The 17,349-nt window shown below is 33.1% G+C and overlaps 2 protein-coding genes across 3 annotated transcripts; one reads left to right on the forward strand and one right to left on the reverse strand.

Annotated features, from left to right (window-relative positions):
* Positions 1-577: 577 nt before the first annotated feature.
* LOC126744426 (translation initiation factor IF-3, mitochondrial) lies at positions 578-1,726 on the forward strand. 2 transcript variants are annotated; one of them, XM_050451837.1, is made up of 2 exons: positions 578-1,251; positions 1,381-1,726. In XM_050451837.1, the coding sequence occupies exons 1-2, from the start codon at positions 679-681 to the stop codon at positions 1,543-1,545; spliced, it is 738 nt and encodes a 245-aa protein (XP_050307794.1). In that variant the 5' UTR covers positions 578-678; the 3' UTR covers positions 1,546-1,726. The 2 variants fall into 2 exon arrangements, with proteins under 2 accessions (XP_050307794.1, XP_050307795.1); XM_050451838.1 differs by having other exon boundaries at positions 578-1,199.
* LOC126744422 (spondin-1-like) lies at positions 1,696-17,260 on the reverse strand. The gene is made up of 9 exons (XM_050451830.1): positions 17,109-17,260; positions 12,919-13,152; positions 12,651-12,850; positions 12,338-12,593; positions 12,129-12,287; positions 11,921-12,073; positions 5,773-6,040; positions 5,467-5,713; positions 1,696-1,914 (listed from the first exon to the last, which is right to left on the reverse strand). The coding sequence occupies exons 2-9, from the start codon at positions 13,142-13,144 to the stop codon at positions 1,723-1,725; spliced, it is 1,701 nt and encodes a 566-aa protein (XP_050307787.1). The 5' UTR covers positions 13,145-13,152; positions 17,109-17,260; the 3' UTR covers positions 1,696-1,722.
* Between the last annotated feature and the right edge of the window lie 89 nt (positions 17,261-17,349).

Below are 17,349 nucleotides of genomic sequence, written 5' to 3' on the forward strand. Positions count from 1 at the left end.
ATAACCTGCAAATGTCAAAATAACCTCTTTGTTAGGATATATTTATAGTCCGAGCTCCTTGTTATTTAATCATTATAATGCCCGTACCTCCTGAAATTCCCAAGGGATTTTAATAATTTTTTGCTCAGATATTAACAATGAATGCCCAAAACGAGTTATGGTGGTCCCAAACTTCTACAAACTAAGATCTCGTTGTGACAATTAATTTAAGAGTCAAATGTTAAAAATTCAATAATATTTCGTTTGTAGAGGTATGTAACTATCTAAAATCGGTTTAGATATCTATTATTTACTATAGGAAAAAGTTATATCCAAATCCTGTGGGAATCTCAGGGCATACGGGCATTATTTTGATTAATTAACAGCAGGCGCGGACTATAAATAGGTTACTGGGAACCGATATATGCTGCGTGACACATTACTGTTCAGAAACACAATATTTACACATTAAGCGCTTTTTTAAATATTCTATTGAATATCTTCTATCTTACATTATAATATAATATTCTATAACAAATTTAGCAAAAATTCTTGATATGGGTCCACAGCTCACAAGACATAACCTAAAAACATGGACATAACCTGTAAATGTCAAGACAGCCATCTTGTCAAAACAAACACAAATAATTTAATATTTTGTTTGAATTTATATATAATTTCATTGCTATCATAACAAATATGTTTATTAATCGCATTATAAGTCGACTATTGGTTAATAGTGTGACACGCGCCCCACAAAAGTCACAATGTTTGGCCCCAAACTGGTTTAACCATCCTCAGTTACAGCATCATCCTTCTGGCTTTAGTAATAAAGTAAATTTCGTTAGAAATGCCACAGAGACCGATCCTGAAACCGGGGAAGTTAAGAAGAAAAAGACCCCAATAATTCCAAAAATAACGCTATTGCACGGAGACGAATTAACCGTAACCACTTTAGAGGAAGCCCAAAAGTTAGCGAAGCGAAGAGATTTAAAACTAATGAAAGTTACGGATATCGACACTAAGACTCAACGTGCGGTCTATCGATTGTTGAGCGGCGCTGAATATTTGCAAGAAGACTTGAAGCAGAGGGAGAAAAAGAAGGTTCAAAAATACAAGGGGCCCTATAAAGGGGAGAAGATGCTTAATATTAGTCAGAACATATCGGAGCATGACTTACAGACCGATGTCAATAAAATAGTTAAATGGTTGGCTAAAAGGTATGAAGTTATTCTGGCTATTAATGGGAGTGCCGAGAATATGTCTAAAGCTGTAAGTGTAACCTAGAGATTCTTTAGTAATTCCTGGGTAGCCAGAGAATCAATTGAATTAAGTACAATTTACAAGTTATGGTTATAATAACTGATGTAACACGGTGAATGAATTCTTTTTATTTTTTAGGAAAACGTTTTTTCATTCTTGGAAAAGCACCTTAGCCCTCACGGCCAAGTACTGCAAAAAAGATGCAAGGGTTCAGATATCAGGTGTCAGGTAGTTCCTCCGAAGGTGCCTAAGAATCCAGGTGATAACGAGAACAAGAAGGGCCCGGATAAACCTGTTCTATGACAAGTCGTCAGTGCTGTAGGGGTTTTATTATTTTGTAAATACTTTTTCTATTATTCCTATTATAAAAATAGAGGAAAAAGGAAATGAAACGCAACTTTCACAGTACAGTTTAATGTTCTATAAGTTTTAAGTAGACATACGAAAAATTATTGTTGTTTAAAAATAAATTGTTTTTTTTTAACATTGTCTATAGCATTCAACCGTTTCCACGTTTTGGCACGAATCGTCCTCCTCGTCATCTTCATTATTCACCGGTTTTTTCAGTCTATACCTTTTCTGGAAACCTTTGGCTATTTCTTCTTTTCGACCAGTAGTGCATTCTGCCGAGCAAGGTTTCCAGGGACCCCAAACAGTATTCGGACAGATATGCTGAAATTAGTGAATGTACAATTGGTATACTTTGTATGAAATTGCTGTATTATGTGGTCAAATTTTAGTGTATTGTAACTCAATGTTTTTCTTATGCTATAAGGGAGTTAGATCTAAGATATCTTTTATCAGTGGTGAAATATGAATGTTGTTCTAGAGGCATTTTTTGACAGAAAAGTGTCTAAATTTGGGTCACTTTAGAGACCTGGAAAAAATTGTGTTATTTGAGATACAATGTTCAAATTTAACAGTAACGTAGCCTAATGTTCTTTTAATATTGTAAATCAAACAGATCTAAGAAATCTACAGTCAGTGGTGAAATATGAATATTTTCCTAAAGTCACTTTTGGACATAAAAGGGTCCAAATTTGGGTCACTTTAGAGCCCTGGCAAAATTGTGTTATTTCAGTTACATTGTTCAAATCTAACAGTAACGTAGCTCAATGTTCTTTTAATATTATAAATCAAACAGATCTAAAAAAACTGCAGTCAGTGGTGAAATATGAATATTTTCCCAAAGTCACTTTTTAACAGAAAAGTGTCCAAATTTAGGTCACTTTAGAGCCCTGGAAAAATTATGCTATTTGAGTTACAAAGTTCAAATTTAACAGTAACGTAGCCCAATGTTCTTTTAATATTGTAAATCAAACAGATCTAAGAAATCTACAGTCAGTGGTGAAATATGAATATTTTCCCAAAGTCACTTTTGGACATAAAAGGGTCCAAATTTGGGTCACTTTAGAGCTCTGGCAAAATTGTGTTATTTCAGTTACATTGTTCAAATCTAACAGTAACGTAGCTCAATGTTCTTTTAATATTATAAATCAAACAGATCTAAAAAAACTGCAGTCAGTGGTGAAATATGAATATTTTCCCAAAGTCACTTTTGGACATAAAAGGGTCCAAATTTGGGTCATTTTAGAGCCCTGGCAAAATTGTGTTATTTCAGTTACATTGTTCAAATCTAACAGTAACGTAGCTCAATGTTCTTTTAATATTATAAATCAAACAGATCTAAAAAAACTGCAGTCAGTGGTGAAATATGAATATTTTCCCAAAGTAACTTTTTAACAGAAAAGTGTCCAAATTTAGGTCACTTTAGAGCCCTGGAAAAATTATGCTATTTGAGTTACAAAGTTCAAATTTAACAGTAACGTAGCTCAATGATTTTTTAATATTATAAATCAAACAGATCTAAGAAATCTACAGTCAGTGGTGAAATATGAATATTTTCCCAAAGTCAGTTTTTGGCATAAAAGTGTCCAAATTTGGGTCACTTTAGAGCCCTGAAAACATTGTGTTATTTGAGTTACAATGTTCAAATTTAACAGTAACGTAGCCCAATGTTCTTTTAATATTGTAAATCAAACAGATCTAAGAAATCTACAGTCAGTGGTGAAATATGAATATTTTCCCAAAACCACTTTTTGACATAAAAGTGTCCAAATTTGGTTCACTTTAGAGCCCTGGAAAAATTGTGTTATTAGAGTTACAATGTTCAAATTTAACAGTAACGTAGCCCAATGTTCTTTTTATATTGTAAATCAAACATATCTAAAAAATCAACGGTCAGTGGTGAAATATGAATATTTTCCCAAAGTCACTTTTTGACATAAAAGTGTCCAAATTTGGGTCACCTTAGAGCCCTGGAAAAATTGTGGTATTTGAGTTACAATGTTCAAATTTAACAGTAACTTAGCTTAATGTTCTTTTAATATTATAAGTCAACCAGATCTAAGAAATCTACAGTCAGTGTTGAAATATGAATATTTTCCCAAAGCCACTTTTTGACATAAAAGTGTTCAAATTTGGGTCATTTTAGAGCCCTGGAAAAATTGTGTTATTTGAGTTACAATGTTCAAGTTTAACAGTAACGTAGCTCAATGGTCTTTAAATATTATAAATCAAACAGATCTAATAAATCTACAGTCTGTGGTGAAATATGAATATTTTCCCAAAGTCACTTTTTGGCATAAAAGTGTCCAAATTTGGTTCACTTTAGGACCCTGGCAAAATTGTGTTATTTCAGTTACAACGTTCAAATTTAACAGCAACGTAGCTCAATGGTCTTTTAATATTGTAAATCAAACAGATCTAAAAAATCTACAGTCAGTGGTGAAATATGACTATTTTTCTAAAGCCACTTTTTGACATAAAAGTGTCCAAATTTGGGTCACTTTAGAGCCCTGGAAAAATTGTGTTATTTGAGTTACAATGTTCAAATTTAACAGTAACGTAGCTCAATGGTCTTTTAATATTATAAATCAAACAGATCTAATAAATCTATAGTCAGTGGTGAAATATGAATATTTTCCCAAAGTCACTTTTTGGCATAAAAGTGTCCAAATTTGGTTCACTTTAGCACCCTGGCAAAATTGTGTTATTTGAGTTACAACGTTCAAATTTAACAGTAACGTAGCTCAACGTTCTTTTAATATTATAAACTAAACAGATCTAAGAAATCTACAGTCAGTGGTGAAATATGAATATTTTCCCAAAGTCACTTTTTGGCATAAAAGTGTCCAAATTTGGGTCACTTTAGAGCCCTGGAAACATTGTGTTATTTGAGTTACAATGTTCAAATTTAACAGTAACGTAGCCCAATGTTCTTTTAATACTGTAAATCAAACAGATCTTAAAAATCTTCAGTCAGTGGTGAAATATGAATATTTTCCCAAAGTCACTTTTTGACATAAAAGTGTCCAAATTTGGTTCACTTTAGAGCCCTGGAAAAATTGTGTTATTTCAGTTACAACGTTCAAATTTAATAATAACGTAGCCCAATGTTCTTTTAATAATATAAATCAAACAGATCTAAGAAATCTACAGTCAGTGGTGAAATATGAATATTTTCCCAAAGTTATTTTTTTACATGGGAGTGTCCAAATTTGGGTCAATTTAGAGCCCTGGCAAAATTGTGTTATTTCAGTTACAATGTTCAAATTTAACAGTAACGTAGCCCAATATTCTTTTAATATTATAAATCAAACAGATCTAAGAAATCTACAGTCAGTGGTGAAATATGAATATTTTTCCAAAGCCACTTTTTGACATAAAAGTGTCCAAATTTGGGTCACTTTAGAGCCCTGGAAAAATTGTGTTATTTGAGTTACAATGTTCAAATTTAACAGTAACTTAGCTCAACTTTCTCTTAAAATTAGAAAGTAAACAAATCTAAAATATTTTAAGTCAATGGTGAAAAGTGAGTGTGATACCTGATCAGCAATCTGCAGCAATACAAGTCAAGTAAACCAATAATTGTCGCTTAATAAGTCTTCAGTAATCAGTAATGTTGCAAATAATGATTCTAGAAAAATGTGTGAAGAACAAATTATTTAAATCGTAATAAAGTTATGTCCAAGTGATGTATAATATAGTACAATAGATGCTATGTACAGCTGAATAAAACTGACGATGTAGTCAACTTGAATTTAAACAAAAATTGTGTAGATCTGTAAAATAATACTAGGTACTTTTAGGTGCTTAGTGAGACCTTCTAGTGTTTAGAAATAATTATAAAACATTTTGATATATATAAATAAGTACACTCACCATTTCTACCTCTCCACTTTGACACGGTGAATCACATTCGGTCGTTTCTTCTAACGGGACATTGTCACACATTTTTTGAGGGGTTTCATTTTTAAATTCTCGCCATTTCGTTATGTGCCCTTTGCCGCAATTAACGCTGCAGCTTGACCATTTACTCCATTCAGTCACTTCGCAATCTTTTACTGATGATGGGTCGTCACTATCAGAAGATCCTGCTGGTTCTTTTTCTTCCTCTTCAGGGGGTTTTCTGTAAAAATCGTTAGTTTGCCAGTGTATATCTTACAAGAGAACAATAAATTTACCAACCTCTCTGGATCACATTCTTTCTTATAAATCTTCTGCAGTCTGAAGTAGAGGACTGCAATGGGTTTCATGTTCTCCTCTGACTCGATGTAAAACGGGTATCTGGGATCTGAGGATTTTATTGCTGTCACCACGGGTTCTTCGTTGGTCGACATGTCGTGTCCAAGGTATTCGAAGGAATCGTCAATTCCAACGTCCTGGGGGTACAAATTGATTTTTCTGTATTGTTTCCAGGAGCCGTTCGATAGGCACAGTTCCATATTCGAAACACCTTATTAGAAGGAATTATGTTAATTATATTATTAAAAAAAATACATATTTGTATATTATAAAATTGAAGATACATCAGTAGAATAACCTGGTGTTCAGTAACTTTTACAATGGGTTGTTAATAAACATTTTTGGCAACAAAGAAGTAGAAGATGAGAACTTGAGAATCAATTGCAAATTGTTTTGAAAAATCACCGTTTTTCCTCCATAATATCCAATCAAATAGCACCGTTTTTGTATTAAATATTTAATAATGTACAATTATATTAAATTAATATAAACAAATTGTGTTATTAGATATTGGATATTAACCACGTTGTTTTTCATGCGTATTATTTTGGAAAACAATGATTTTTGAATACAATTTCTTACTTGTAAAGGGTGTAGGGTGGGTGGGGGGCTAAGGGTTGCCTTAATGAAAAACGTTTTTTTTTTGCAGAAAATGATTGCCTGAGAAAAAATGCTTTTTAATAAAATCAGAGGTATTAAAAAATCTATAATTTTTATATCTATGCTTTTCTCACATAACCTTTGGTTTTCGAGTAAAACGTGAAAAACCTCTATTTTATTTCTCGAAAGCAAGACTATGAAAGTTGCAGTATAGATACAAAAACTATAGATTTTTTTTATAACCTAGGGGAATTGTGCCTGAGATGTCATACTTGATGAGACGGCATAGAAGCAATTTTACGGATAATACACATACGTCTGACAACAATGTTCATAATTTTCGGTGCATGTGGTCTTACATGCGCTTCTGAGAAAATTTAGTTCGTTGGTTACTGTAGAACGAGAAGGTAGGCTTAATTTTCCGTTACGGTAAGTAATGACTTTTTTACTTAGAATCGTATATATGTTTGTAAAAAAAATCTACCATCATTAGTTTATAAAATATCTATCTACGTGGTATTAAATATTTGCCTAAATCATAATTGTTAACTAAAAATTTACGTTAAAATTCAATAATGCCATTCAGGGTCAGTTGGCATTTAGGTGCATAGGGTAAGATGGCATAGTACCATCTTACCCTTATTATTTGTTAATATTATAGGTTCAATTTTTGTCCCTGCTAAGTTTTTTTTTAATATGTGGAAGTGACTAACTACCTAGTGAATGATAAATTTAATTTTTTAGATTTGAGATTTACAGGTAAAAGACTCGTATTATTTAAATATTAAGGTATTCTTTTTTTTAGATTTGCTGCCAACAATGGTGGGTAAATACGTTCGAAAATCAGCGCGACAAAGTTGAAGAAAATATGACCCAAGCACTAAAGGCGGTTAGAAATCGACGAATGGGATGGCTTTTAGCTTCTAAGACGTTCAATGTGCCCCACACTACGCTTAGAAGAAGAGCTAAGAATGATCGAGGAGCCATTAAAGGATACTTAGGAGGACATGTCCCAACTTTCAATGCTGAGTTAGAAAATGAGTTGGTTAGTTATATAAAGGAGTTACTAGTACGTTTCTTTGGTCTTACAACTGAGGATATTCGCAAGCTTTTTTATGAAATTGCCGAGGCAAAGAAAATTCCCCATAGATTTTCAAAAGAAAAAAAAAGCTGCCGGTTGGGATTGGCTCAAAGGATTTCGTGCTACCATTTCACTGCGTACACCAGAGGCAACATCTGCTGCACGAGCTCGTTCGTTTAATAAAGCACAAATTAAAAAATACTTTGATTATCTTGAGAAAGTATTGGAGGACTATAAATTTTCTCCCGAAAATATTTACAATATGGATGAATCTGGGTTGTCGACAGTTCCTTCAAGAAATATTAAAATTCTTGCTACAATAGGCAGAAAGCCGGTGGGCATACTGACAAGCGCAGAACGAGGTCAGCATCTCACAATTGCATGCTGCTTTAATGCTGTTGGGACTTACATTCCACCTGTGTTACTCTTTCCTAGTAAAAACATGAAGAATGAGTTGATGGACCAGGGAGCTTTAGGTTTAGCACAGGAAAGTGGTTGGATGACTGGAGAAAGTTAACTAAAATATTTAAAACACTTTGTCAAATATGCCAGACCATCTCCTACAAATAAAATTCTTCTTCTGTTAGATGGACATAGCAGTCACAAAAATTATGCAGCTCTAACATATGCCAAAGAAAACGGCATCATCGTCTTTAGCTTTCCACCTCACTGCACCCACCGGGTACAGCCGTTATACGTGTGTTTTTTTGGATCACTTACAACATATTATAACCAAGAATTATCCCGTTGGCTTAAATCTCATCCGGGAAGAACGGTTACCTATTTTCAAGTCGGTGGTATACTAAGAGAAGCCTACAACAAGGCCGCCACTATAGGAAATGCTGTTAATGCATTCAAGAAGACTGGCATATATCCGTTCAATAAAGAGATTTTTCCAGACTGGATGTTTCAACCAGCAGACGTCACAAATATTCCAGACAATGAACAAGGAAATACAGAAGATAATACACAAGGGACTGAAAATCCTCAAATTTCTTTTTTTTTTATTAAAAAGTAGAAAGCCGAGAAAGGGAGGAAAATATGGCGTGCTTAATACAACACCTGAAATTGAACTTGCCAAAGCAGCGATTGTCGAAAAAGAAGCAGCAATCTTGAGAAAGTCGGCTAGAGCAGTAAAAAGAAAATTACCTGTCATTGATGAAAGTGATGAAGAACCTGAGTCGCTGCTGACCTGCCTTTATTGCAATGAATTATATTCGCTGTCACGCTCCAACAAAGGCTGGATTCGCTGTCAACAATGTGCAAGGTGGTGCCATTCTGAATGCGCTGGAGTTAGCAGAAGGGTAAAAATATTTATATGCGATCTATGCAAATAAAATATGAAGATGCCGTTTTATATCATGAAAGTATTTTGTGTTTTGTAGTTGCTTTTAAAAATTTGCATTTGGTCTTTTTTTGCCTGTATTTTACACGATATAGGTTTATTTTTCATTACACGGGTATAAATAATATTACCAATAAAGAATTAGGTTTTATAACTTTTAAGGATTTTCATTTATATTGGCTAGGGTGAGATGATATAGTAGTATGCCATCTTACCCTAAACTGTTGGTGTGAGATGGCATAGCAGCACATTTTTTTAAATATCTAGAAAAAAATATCTATTTGAATTAAAGACCTTTTAGCTGGCTATAAGGGGTTAGCAAGCTAACTTGTTTTTTTTCAACAATATATTTTAATTTTTTTAAATTATCTTCGTCAACCAAAAAGTATGCCATCTCAAGCACAATTCCCCTATAATTTTCTTAAAAAGCATTTTTTTCTCCGACAATTATTTTCTGCAAAAAAAAACGTTTTTTATTAAGGCAAGCCTTAGCCCCCCACCCACCCTACACCACTTACCAGTAAGAAATTCTTTTAAAAAATCACCGTTTTTTGTCCATAATATCCAATCTAAATAGCACTGTTTCTGTATTAAATATTTATTAATATAAATAAATATAATTATATAAAATTTAAATAAACGAACTGTGTTATTAGATTCTAATGGCGAAACCAGGGTTATTCATGAGTATTATTTTGGAAAACATTGATTTTTTAATACAATTTCTTACTGGTAACTAGTGTGGGGTGGGTGGGGGGTGTAAGGGTAGGGTTAATGAAAAACGGTTCTTTTGCACAAAATAATTGCCTGAGAAAAAAATGTTTTTTAAGAAAATTATAGTTGATAGAAAAATCTATAGTTCTTGTATATTTATATACTTTTCTTATATAACCTTAAGGTTTTCGAGTAAAAGGTGAAAAAACCCTATTTTATCGCTGTGAAAAGTTTTGCCATTTTTTATTGCAAATCAGTGGAAATTCAGTTTTTATGGTTCTAGACAACTTTTCATTACCCAGGTTCAAAAATACAGTTTTTAAATTAAAAATATTGGCATACTTATCAACCGCATATGGTCAAGGAATATTTGTTCACCTGTACAATATACGTGTATCATATCCGATTCTGATTACACAAGGGAGAAAATTTCGGCATTAAAAAATTTGACAAGGAATTTATTAGTACTTGAAAGACCATTTCAGGCACTTCAAGTGACTCAAATTCCTGGATAAGACTTTCAATTTGCTTATCAAGGTTATTAGAGCCAAAAGACCAGTAACTAGAGCCGACATTGGTAGACTATTCCTAGACTCATTTGGAATTTAAAAAGAATATAAAAAAGTCCCAGGAAATTGGAATAAAGTTTCTTTAAGAAAAAAATCACTACTTCAGAACAATTTTTAAATAAAAATATTTAGGACCACTGTACAGGGTTGGATTTTTGATATGTTATTCTTCACACTTTTTTCCTTTTTATCAGTATTCTGATAATTCTTTCAGGCAATTGATCCATTTGAAATGCCTGGAATAAGTACTCTGATAGTTCTTCCAGCTACTTCTAGTGCCTGTAATAGTTTTTTATGTACTTTGACAGATTTTCCTAGCAATTGACCCTGGATTGGACTGCCTGGCTTACTCTTCTAAGTAATATGAGATCTCTTCCAGACAATCGAGCCTTATAGGCGTTTCGTATACTGGCCTGAGTATGCCAACATCTAGTTCAGGCTCTAAAAGGTTTATTAATCATGAATTTCTAGTATGCACTTTGAAGCTTTTGTTCCTTAACCACTAATTTTTGAACCTCGATATTTGTTATGCGTTTTGTGTCATGGTATTTGAAATATTGTATGATATAACCGTAACTCGTTGGTTGTGGCTTTAGAAATAATGCAACCCTGCCCAAGCAACACTTCTTAGAGTATTATGGTCAAATATATATTTGTTATAGTTAATTTTTGGTTTTGCTATATTTATCAACTGTATATGATCAAAATATCTTTATTAAACTATATAGAAAAGGAAGAAAATTTCGCTACACTTCAAATATTGGATGAAATTCTTCTAAAAAATCACTGTTTTTCATTCATATTGTCCAATCTAATAACGCTGTTTTAATATTAAATATTTATATATAAAATTAAATATTGAATATATATTTTCTGCAAAAATATTGTTTTTCATCAAATTAACCCTTACCCCCCCCACCCACCCCAAACAATTGTCCAGTAAGAAATTGTTTTAAAAAATCACCGTTTTTCGTCCATAATATCCAATCAAATAGCACCGTTTTTGTATTAAATATATAAGAATGTACTTTTATATAATTATATTAAATTCATACAAACAAACTGTGTTATTAGATAATGGATATTAACGACGAAACCAGCTGTTTTTCATGTGTATTATTTTGGAAACCAATGATTTTTGAATACAATTTCTTACTGGTAAAGGGTGTAGGGTGGGTGGGGGGCTAAGGGTTGCCTTAATAAAAAACGGTTCTTTTGCAGAAAATAATTGTCGGAGAAACACCTTGTACGTTTACGGAATGTCTCAAGAAATCGGGTCAAAATTACCTCAAGAGAAAATTTTAAAATGACCATAAACCACTTTACAAAAATTTAAAATTATAATATTTAGGATCTTTGTACAGGGTTGAACTTTTCATATGTTACTCTCTGGACCTTGGACTAACTTTTTCCTTATTACAAAATTTTTTGTAAATGTAGAAAGTATTCAAGGAAATTGGGACAAAGTTACCCCAAGAAAAAATGTGAAAATTACTATAAAACCATTTTTTCCAAAATTAAAATATTTAGGACTTTTTTACAAGGTTAGACTTTTGATATGTTGCTCTTCACACTTTGGACTAACTTTTTGGAATTTTCTAGTCTTTCCACTCAATTACTATACCTCAAAAATGTGATCAAATTTTATTACATATATATGCCACTGTGTAGGATACAATATACTTTTCATATCTTATAGTGTATTAATTTAATATCATACACAAAGAAATCTACAATAAATTAGGAAATGCATTAACGTGTAAAAACAAGCCTTTTACATACCAACTATCCAATCGGGCGAAGGTACCATTTTTGTCACCATAGACACCAAATGGTTCTCATTATCAACCCGAAATATTGAATAAGAGGATGCCGTTATGTTTGGATAGCTTAGTCCCCTGGCTTTTATAATCGTATGAAGGTTTTCCATATCGGCTAAAAAATATGCTTGTGCAATATTTTTAAAACATTTGAACATAATATATTGTACCCATAAGTTCTGCTTCCAAACTCTTAGTGCTGCCATTGAACGCTAACTCTTTCAGGCCGTTACTAGGCGCTTCACCTTCGCCCCAAAATGAATGACCGTTCTTATGGGAAGCACCTACAATATCACTGAATTTCGTAGTGAAAAGATCTTCAGGAAAACCTAAAAAGTCACTACGTAATTAAAAATGTATAGAGGTCAATTTATTGTACCTCTCGGATGGTTGTTTCTTATCCAGTTTCCTTGGAAAGCCATCTCGTATTTGGCTTCATCGCATGCCCCACAGAAATCCAACACTTCCGGCATGGTATCCTCGTTTTCCTCACCATCCTCACATAAGGTTTTAGTGAGGGGCCCATTGAAGGCGTTTTCATCATCCGCATACCATTTTTCTCTCGTTTCTATTACGATGGCCCTTAAAGAGACACACCCGCTCTTTGGAGGAGGTGCTATCCAGATCACTGATACCTATAGACATAGATAAGTGAGTTTTGTTGAATATATACATCAGTTTATAGTGCATACATTAGGTTTTAGTAAAGAATCGCTCTCCATCACGGTGTTGGGGCATGTGTAACTGAATTTGGCCAAAGGGTTTGAGCCCAGCTCGAATTTTCCAGTTTGAAAGCCCACGTCCTCTCCGTCGGGGCTTCCCTTCGATTCCAGGCTAAGCCTGAAGCTCTTGAATTTCGACTCGAATCTATAGAAGTCCACTTTGATCGTCACTGTAAGAAAAAACACGTGAATTAGCATGAAAACGGCAGGATGACTAACAAATGACGTCACAGCTTACCGTAATATCTTGCATTTGGCACATACTTCTCCGGTTTCCCAGCGATTTCCAAGATATACTTTCCATTTTCCGAGGTTTTGCTTTGCTCCGCTTTCGCTTGGCTAAGCGGTACTAAATCTGAAGGGAGCTTTTCGCACCTCAGAGGTTCAACCTTTGATACTGCTGCGGTACTTATTAATACAATAATTAATGATAAATGAGAGTAGTTTAAACGCATCTTGATCATTTCTGTTCCTGAAATATAACCTTGAAGTAAATCATTCTTAATTTATAGTAGTAATTGATCAAATCAATAACGCGGTCTGCGTATAATAATTTTCAATTTAGTTTATTAAAAAATATGTAGGTTATTGGTTTAGTAGGACGATACAGTTAAAATCTAACCTTGAATGTGTATTATTCTCTGTGACAAAATTGCGCGTTTTTAATTAATTTTCAATATTTTAATCGTCCGCAGTCAAGTCAGACTATGGAAATGTCATTCTGGTGTCTGCATGATCGTGCCAGGAGAGTTTGGGATCTAACTTGATTCCCAGAAATCCTGGAGTAATGCAGCCGCACGCCACCTAGAGATATAACAGGGGGCGTGCCAAAGTTACGTCTCCTCGTGAATAGTAGGAGCTCTGCTTTTTTTGGGGTTAATCCTGAGAGGCACCATAGGCAAGGGTCTCATCATAGGGCTCCGCATTGAGACGGCGTCTTTCCCCGGGCAAAGGATTACCAGATCATCAGCGTAGGCCTGTGTGTATAGGCCAGCATTGTTTAAAAAATTTATCAGGCTGTCGACCACGTTTCGACAATCTCGTTGTTGAGCTGGGCAGATACATGACGTTTCGAGAGCATGGCCTCTATCCAGCTAACCAAACAGGGTTCAGAGCAAAATAGAGTTATTTTTTTTCAGATATGTATTTTACGTGTTTTTAAATAAGACACTTCTAATTCACTAATATACTGTTCAATTTTAAGATCAGTAAATTTAAGTTGAAATAAACTGAAATTGAGGCGTGACACTTATACGGTACACTAGGCAAATTCGTGCTAGTAACATAGACTCGAATTAGTTTCTTCATTTTCTTGGCTTATTTTTTAAACGAGACGCTTTAGTTTAAAATATCTACTAAAATATTGTTCAAGTTTAAAATAATAAATTAATAGGCAAAAAATTTATTTCTATATGTTACCAGGCCACACATTTAACTCTGGCGTAAGATTAAGTTGGGGCGTGACACGTATATGCTACACACAATCTAATTTCAACTAGTAACATAAATTTAACAAAAAAAGATTAATTTTCTTCAGTTTCTTAATGCACTTTACTGATTTTTAACTAAAACGCTTTAATTTACAAATGTTCCTTAATAAATTGCTAAATTCTAAGGCCTGTAAAATAATAAAGCAATTTAATATACAATATCCATTGATATAAGTAACGTAAAACATTAAAAAAATAAATTTGGAAAAAATTATTTTTATCTTATAGGCCGTGCCGACCACGAGAGTCCAATCGTGTAAGATTAAGGTAAAGTGTGACTACTAAAAGGTACACGCGGCCTTTTAGGCTAACTTAAGCTAGTAACATAAACTGCTTAATTCTAAGATCAGTAAAATAATAAAAAATTAACAGGCGAAAAATCATTTCTAGATTCTTAGGCCATACATTTGACTGTAGCGTAAAATTAAGTTGGGTGCGACCCATATATGGTACACGCAGTCTACTAAGTAAATTTGCTTTATTAACATAGACCGAAGAAAAATGATTTATTTTCTTAGTGTATTTTTAAGATGAAACGCTTTAATTTACAATATTTACTATAATATTCTATTGTTGCAAAATGACACATCGGTTTGGAGGCGAGATTATGAGAGAAATGTTGGGAATTTTATTACAGACCGTTTCCACCATTATTCATGGATCACGGAATACTCTGAAGGAAAATTTCATACAAGAAGGTCGATTTATTTATTTCTTCCAGGCAATTGGAGTGTGCTCATTTAAAATGACCTCGACTGACTGGAATAATTAAAGTTTTAAATTTCTTCCACGCATTGAAGTCACTTCTTACCTGTTTTAATTGAAATGGAAGGATAGAAGGAGAAGAAGTTTTTTTCATGCAGTTGAGGTAATATTTTATGCACAAAATTCTGCCCATGGAATTATTGAAATAAAACGTCAAGATCCTCAAGAGTCAAAACTGTTTTCTATTATAATTAAAAGAACTGAAACAGGTTTGTTCTTGGAAGAAATCAACCGGAACAAGGTTGTTCAAGAACAATAGTATTCTGTAGAATACTGTATTCTGTTTTAATGCCTAAACAACATAACTAATCTTGTACCGACTTAACCTTTAAGATTCTTTTACTCCTTAAATTATTGAGTCAATTTTCATTAAATTCCACTCTCGGTTAAGGAGTGTTCACTTTCACTATATTCGAGGTCTTTACGTCTATCATGACTTAAATTTTCATTTAATCCGGAGCAATTTATTGCATCATGAAATTTGAAGAAATTGAACGATAAACTCAACGTTAGGATATAACTAGCCTTTGTTGCAATATCAAAAAAACCTCCCTGAAAATCAAATAGAACCTGATACTCAATTTCACCTTGGAAGATTATTCCGGGTTTTTTTAAGTGTCTCAAATTCCTGGAATAAGAATTCCAAGGACCAAACAATAATTGTATGCCTAGAGTCGTTATTTAGCTTCAATTGTGGTGTTAAACAACTTGAAAGTGATTGAAATTCCTTGAATAACACTATCAACTTGTTTATCAAAGTCAAAAAGCTAGAGTACTTGAAAGTCTATTCCAGGCACTTCAAGTGTTTTAAATTTCTGGAGTAAAACTTTCAAATTGCTTATCAAGGTTATTAGGGCCAAAAGATTAGTAACTAGAACCGACAATGGTAATCCTATACTCATTATTTAACTTCAGTTTTTTGGGATTGAAAAAGGATATTATAAAAAAGTCCCAGGAAATTGGAATAAAGTTCTTTTAAGAAAAAACGTGAATATCGCTATAAAACCACTTTAGAAAAATGGTAAATAAACATATTTAGGACCCCTGTACAGGGTTGGATTTTTGATATGTTATTCTTCACACCTTGCACTAACTTTTTCCTTATTACCAAATTTTCCGTAAATGTACAGGGTGTCCGAGGAAATTGAGACAAAGTGTCACCAAGAAGAGGCATGTCAGGACCATAAAACCATTTTACAAAAATTATAATATTTAGGGTCTTTGTACAGGGTTGAACTTTTCATATGTTACTCTTTGGACCTTGGACTAACTTTTATCTTATTGCATAATTTCCTGTAAATGTACAAGGTGTCTAAAGAAATTGGGACAAAATTACCTCAAGGAAAAATGTGAAAATGACCAAAAAACCACTTTACAAAAATACAAAATTATAATATTTAGGGTCTTTGTACAGGGTTGAACTCTTTAGATCTTAGACTAACTTTTTCCTTATTACATAATTTCCTGTAAATATACAAGGTGTCTCAAGAAATCGGTCCAAAATTACCTCAAGGAAAAATGTGGAAATGACCAAAAAACCACTTTACAAAAATTACAAATTATAATATTTAGGATCTTTGTACAGGGTTGAACTCTTTGGATCTTAGACTAACTTTTTCCTTATTACATAATTTCCTGTAAATATACAAGGTGTCTCAAGAAATCGGTCCAAAATTACCTCAAGGAAAAATGTGAAAATGACCATAAAACCACTTTACAAAAATTACAAATTATAATATTTAGGATCTTTGTACAGGGTTGAACTTTTCATATGTTACTCTTTGGTCCTTGGACTAACTTTTTCCTTATTACAAAATTTTCCGTAAATGTACAGGGTGTTCGAGGAAATTGGGACCAAGTTACCCCAAGAAAAAAATTGAAAATTGCCATAAAATTAAAAATATTATAGCATACCATATCTACAAACGAACCTAATAAACTATAAAACAAGAGCAAAACAATTTGCTTCTACTTCCCTCCAGAGAACTTAGTACTTCACGAGTCTTAGAGCAAACTACTAAGTGATTTATTTAATTAGCTGCAGGATCTGGCCATATCACACTAAACATTCAATAAAAAAATACATGCATGCGTTCCTGCAGATTAACCTCGTTTTGTATGTTTTCTCTTATATCTGCTTTATATATTTATCTAATATTGAGTACTTATTTACCTTTTAAAAAATCTCCCACACTATCACTGTATGCTTAAATCCTACGAAATTGTTATTGGCTATCGACAGTCTTCATTCTCGTATGTATACAATAATGTTGATTATTGCGAACTGACTAAACGAATTGTCGCGATTCTTCGAACGATATTTTTAGATTACTTATTTAATTCGGTTATTAATTGTTATCAGTAAGAAGTGTACTGGGTGTTATATTGGTTGTAGGGTTTGAATTGCATCAAAT

The sequence above is a fragment of the Anthonomus grandis genome, chromosome 14 (genome assembly GCF_022605725.1).
Source record: "Anthonomus grandis grandis chromosome 14, icAntGran1.3, whole genome shotgun sequence".
In the NCBI taxonomy this organism is placed as follows: Eukaryota; Metazoa; Arthropoda; class Insecta; order Coleoptera; family Curculionidae; genus Anthonomus; species Anthonomus grandis.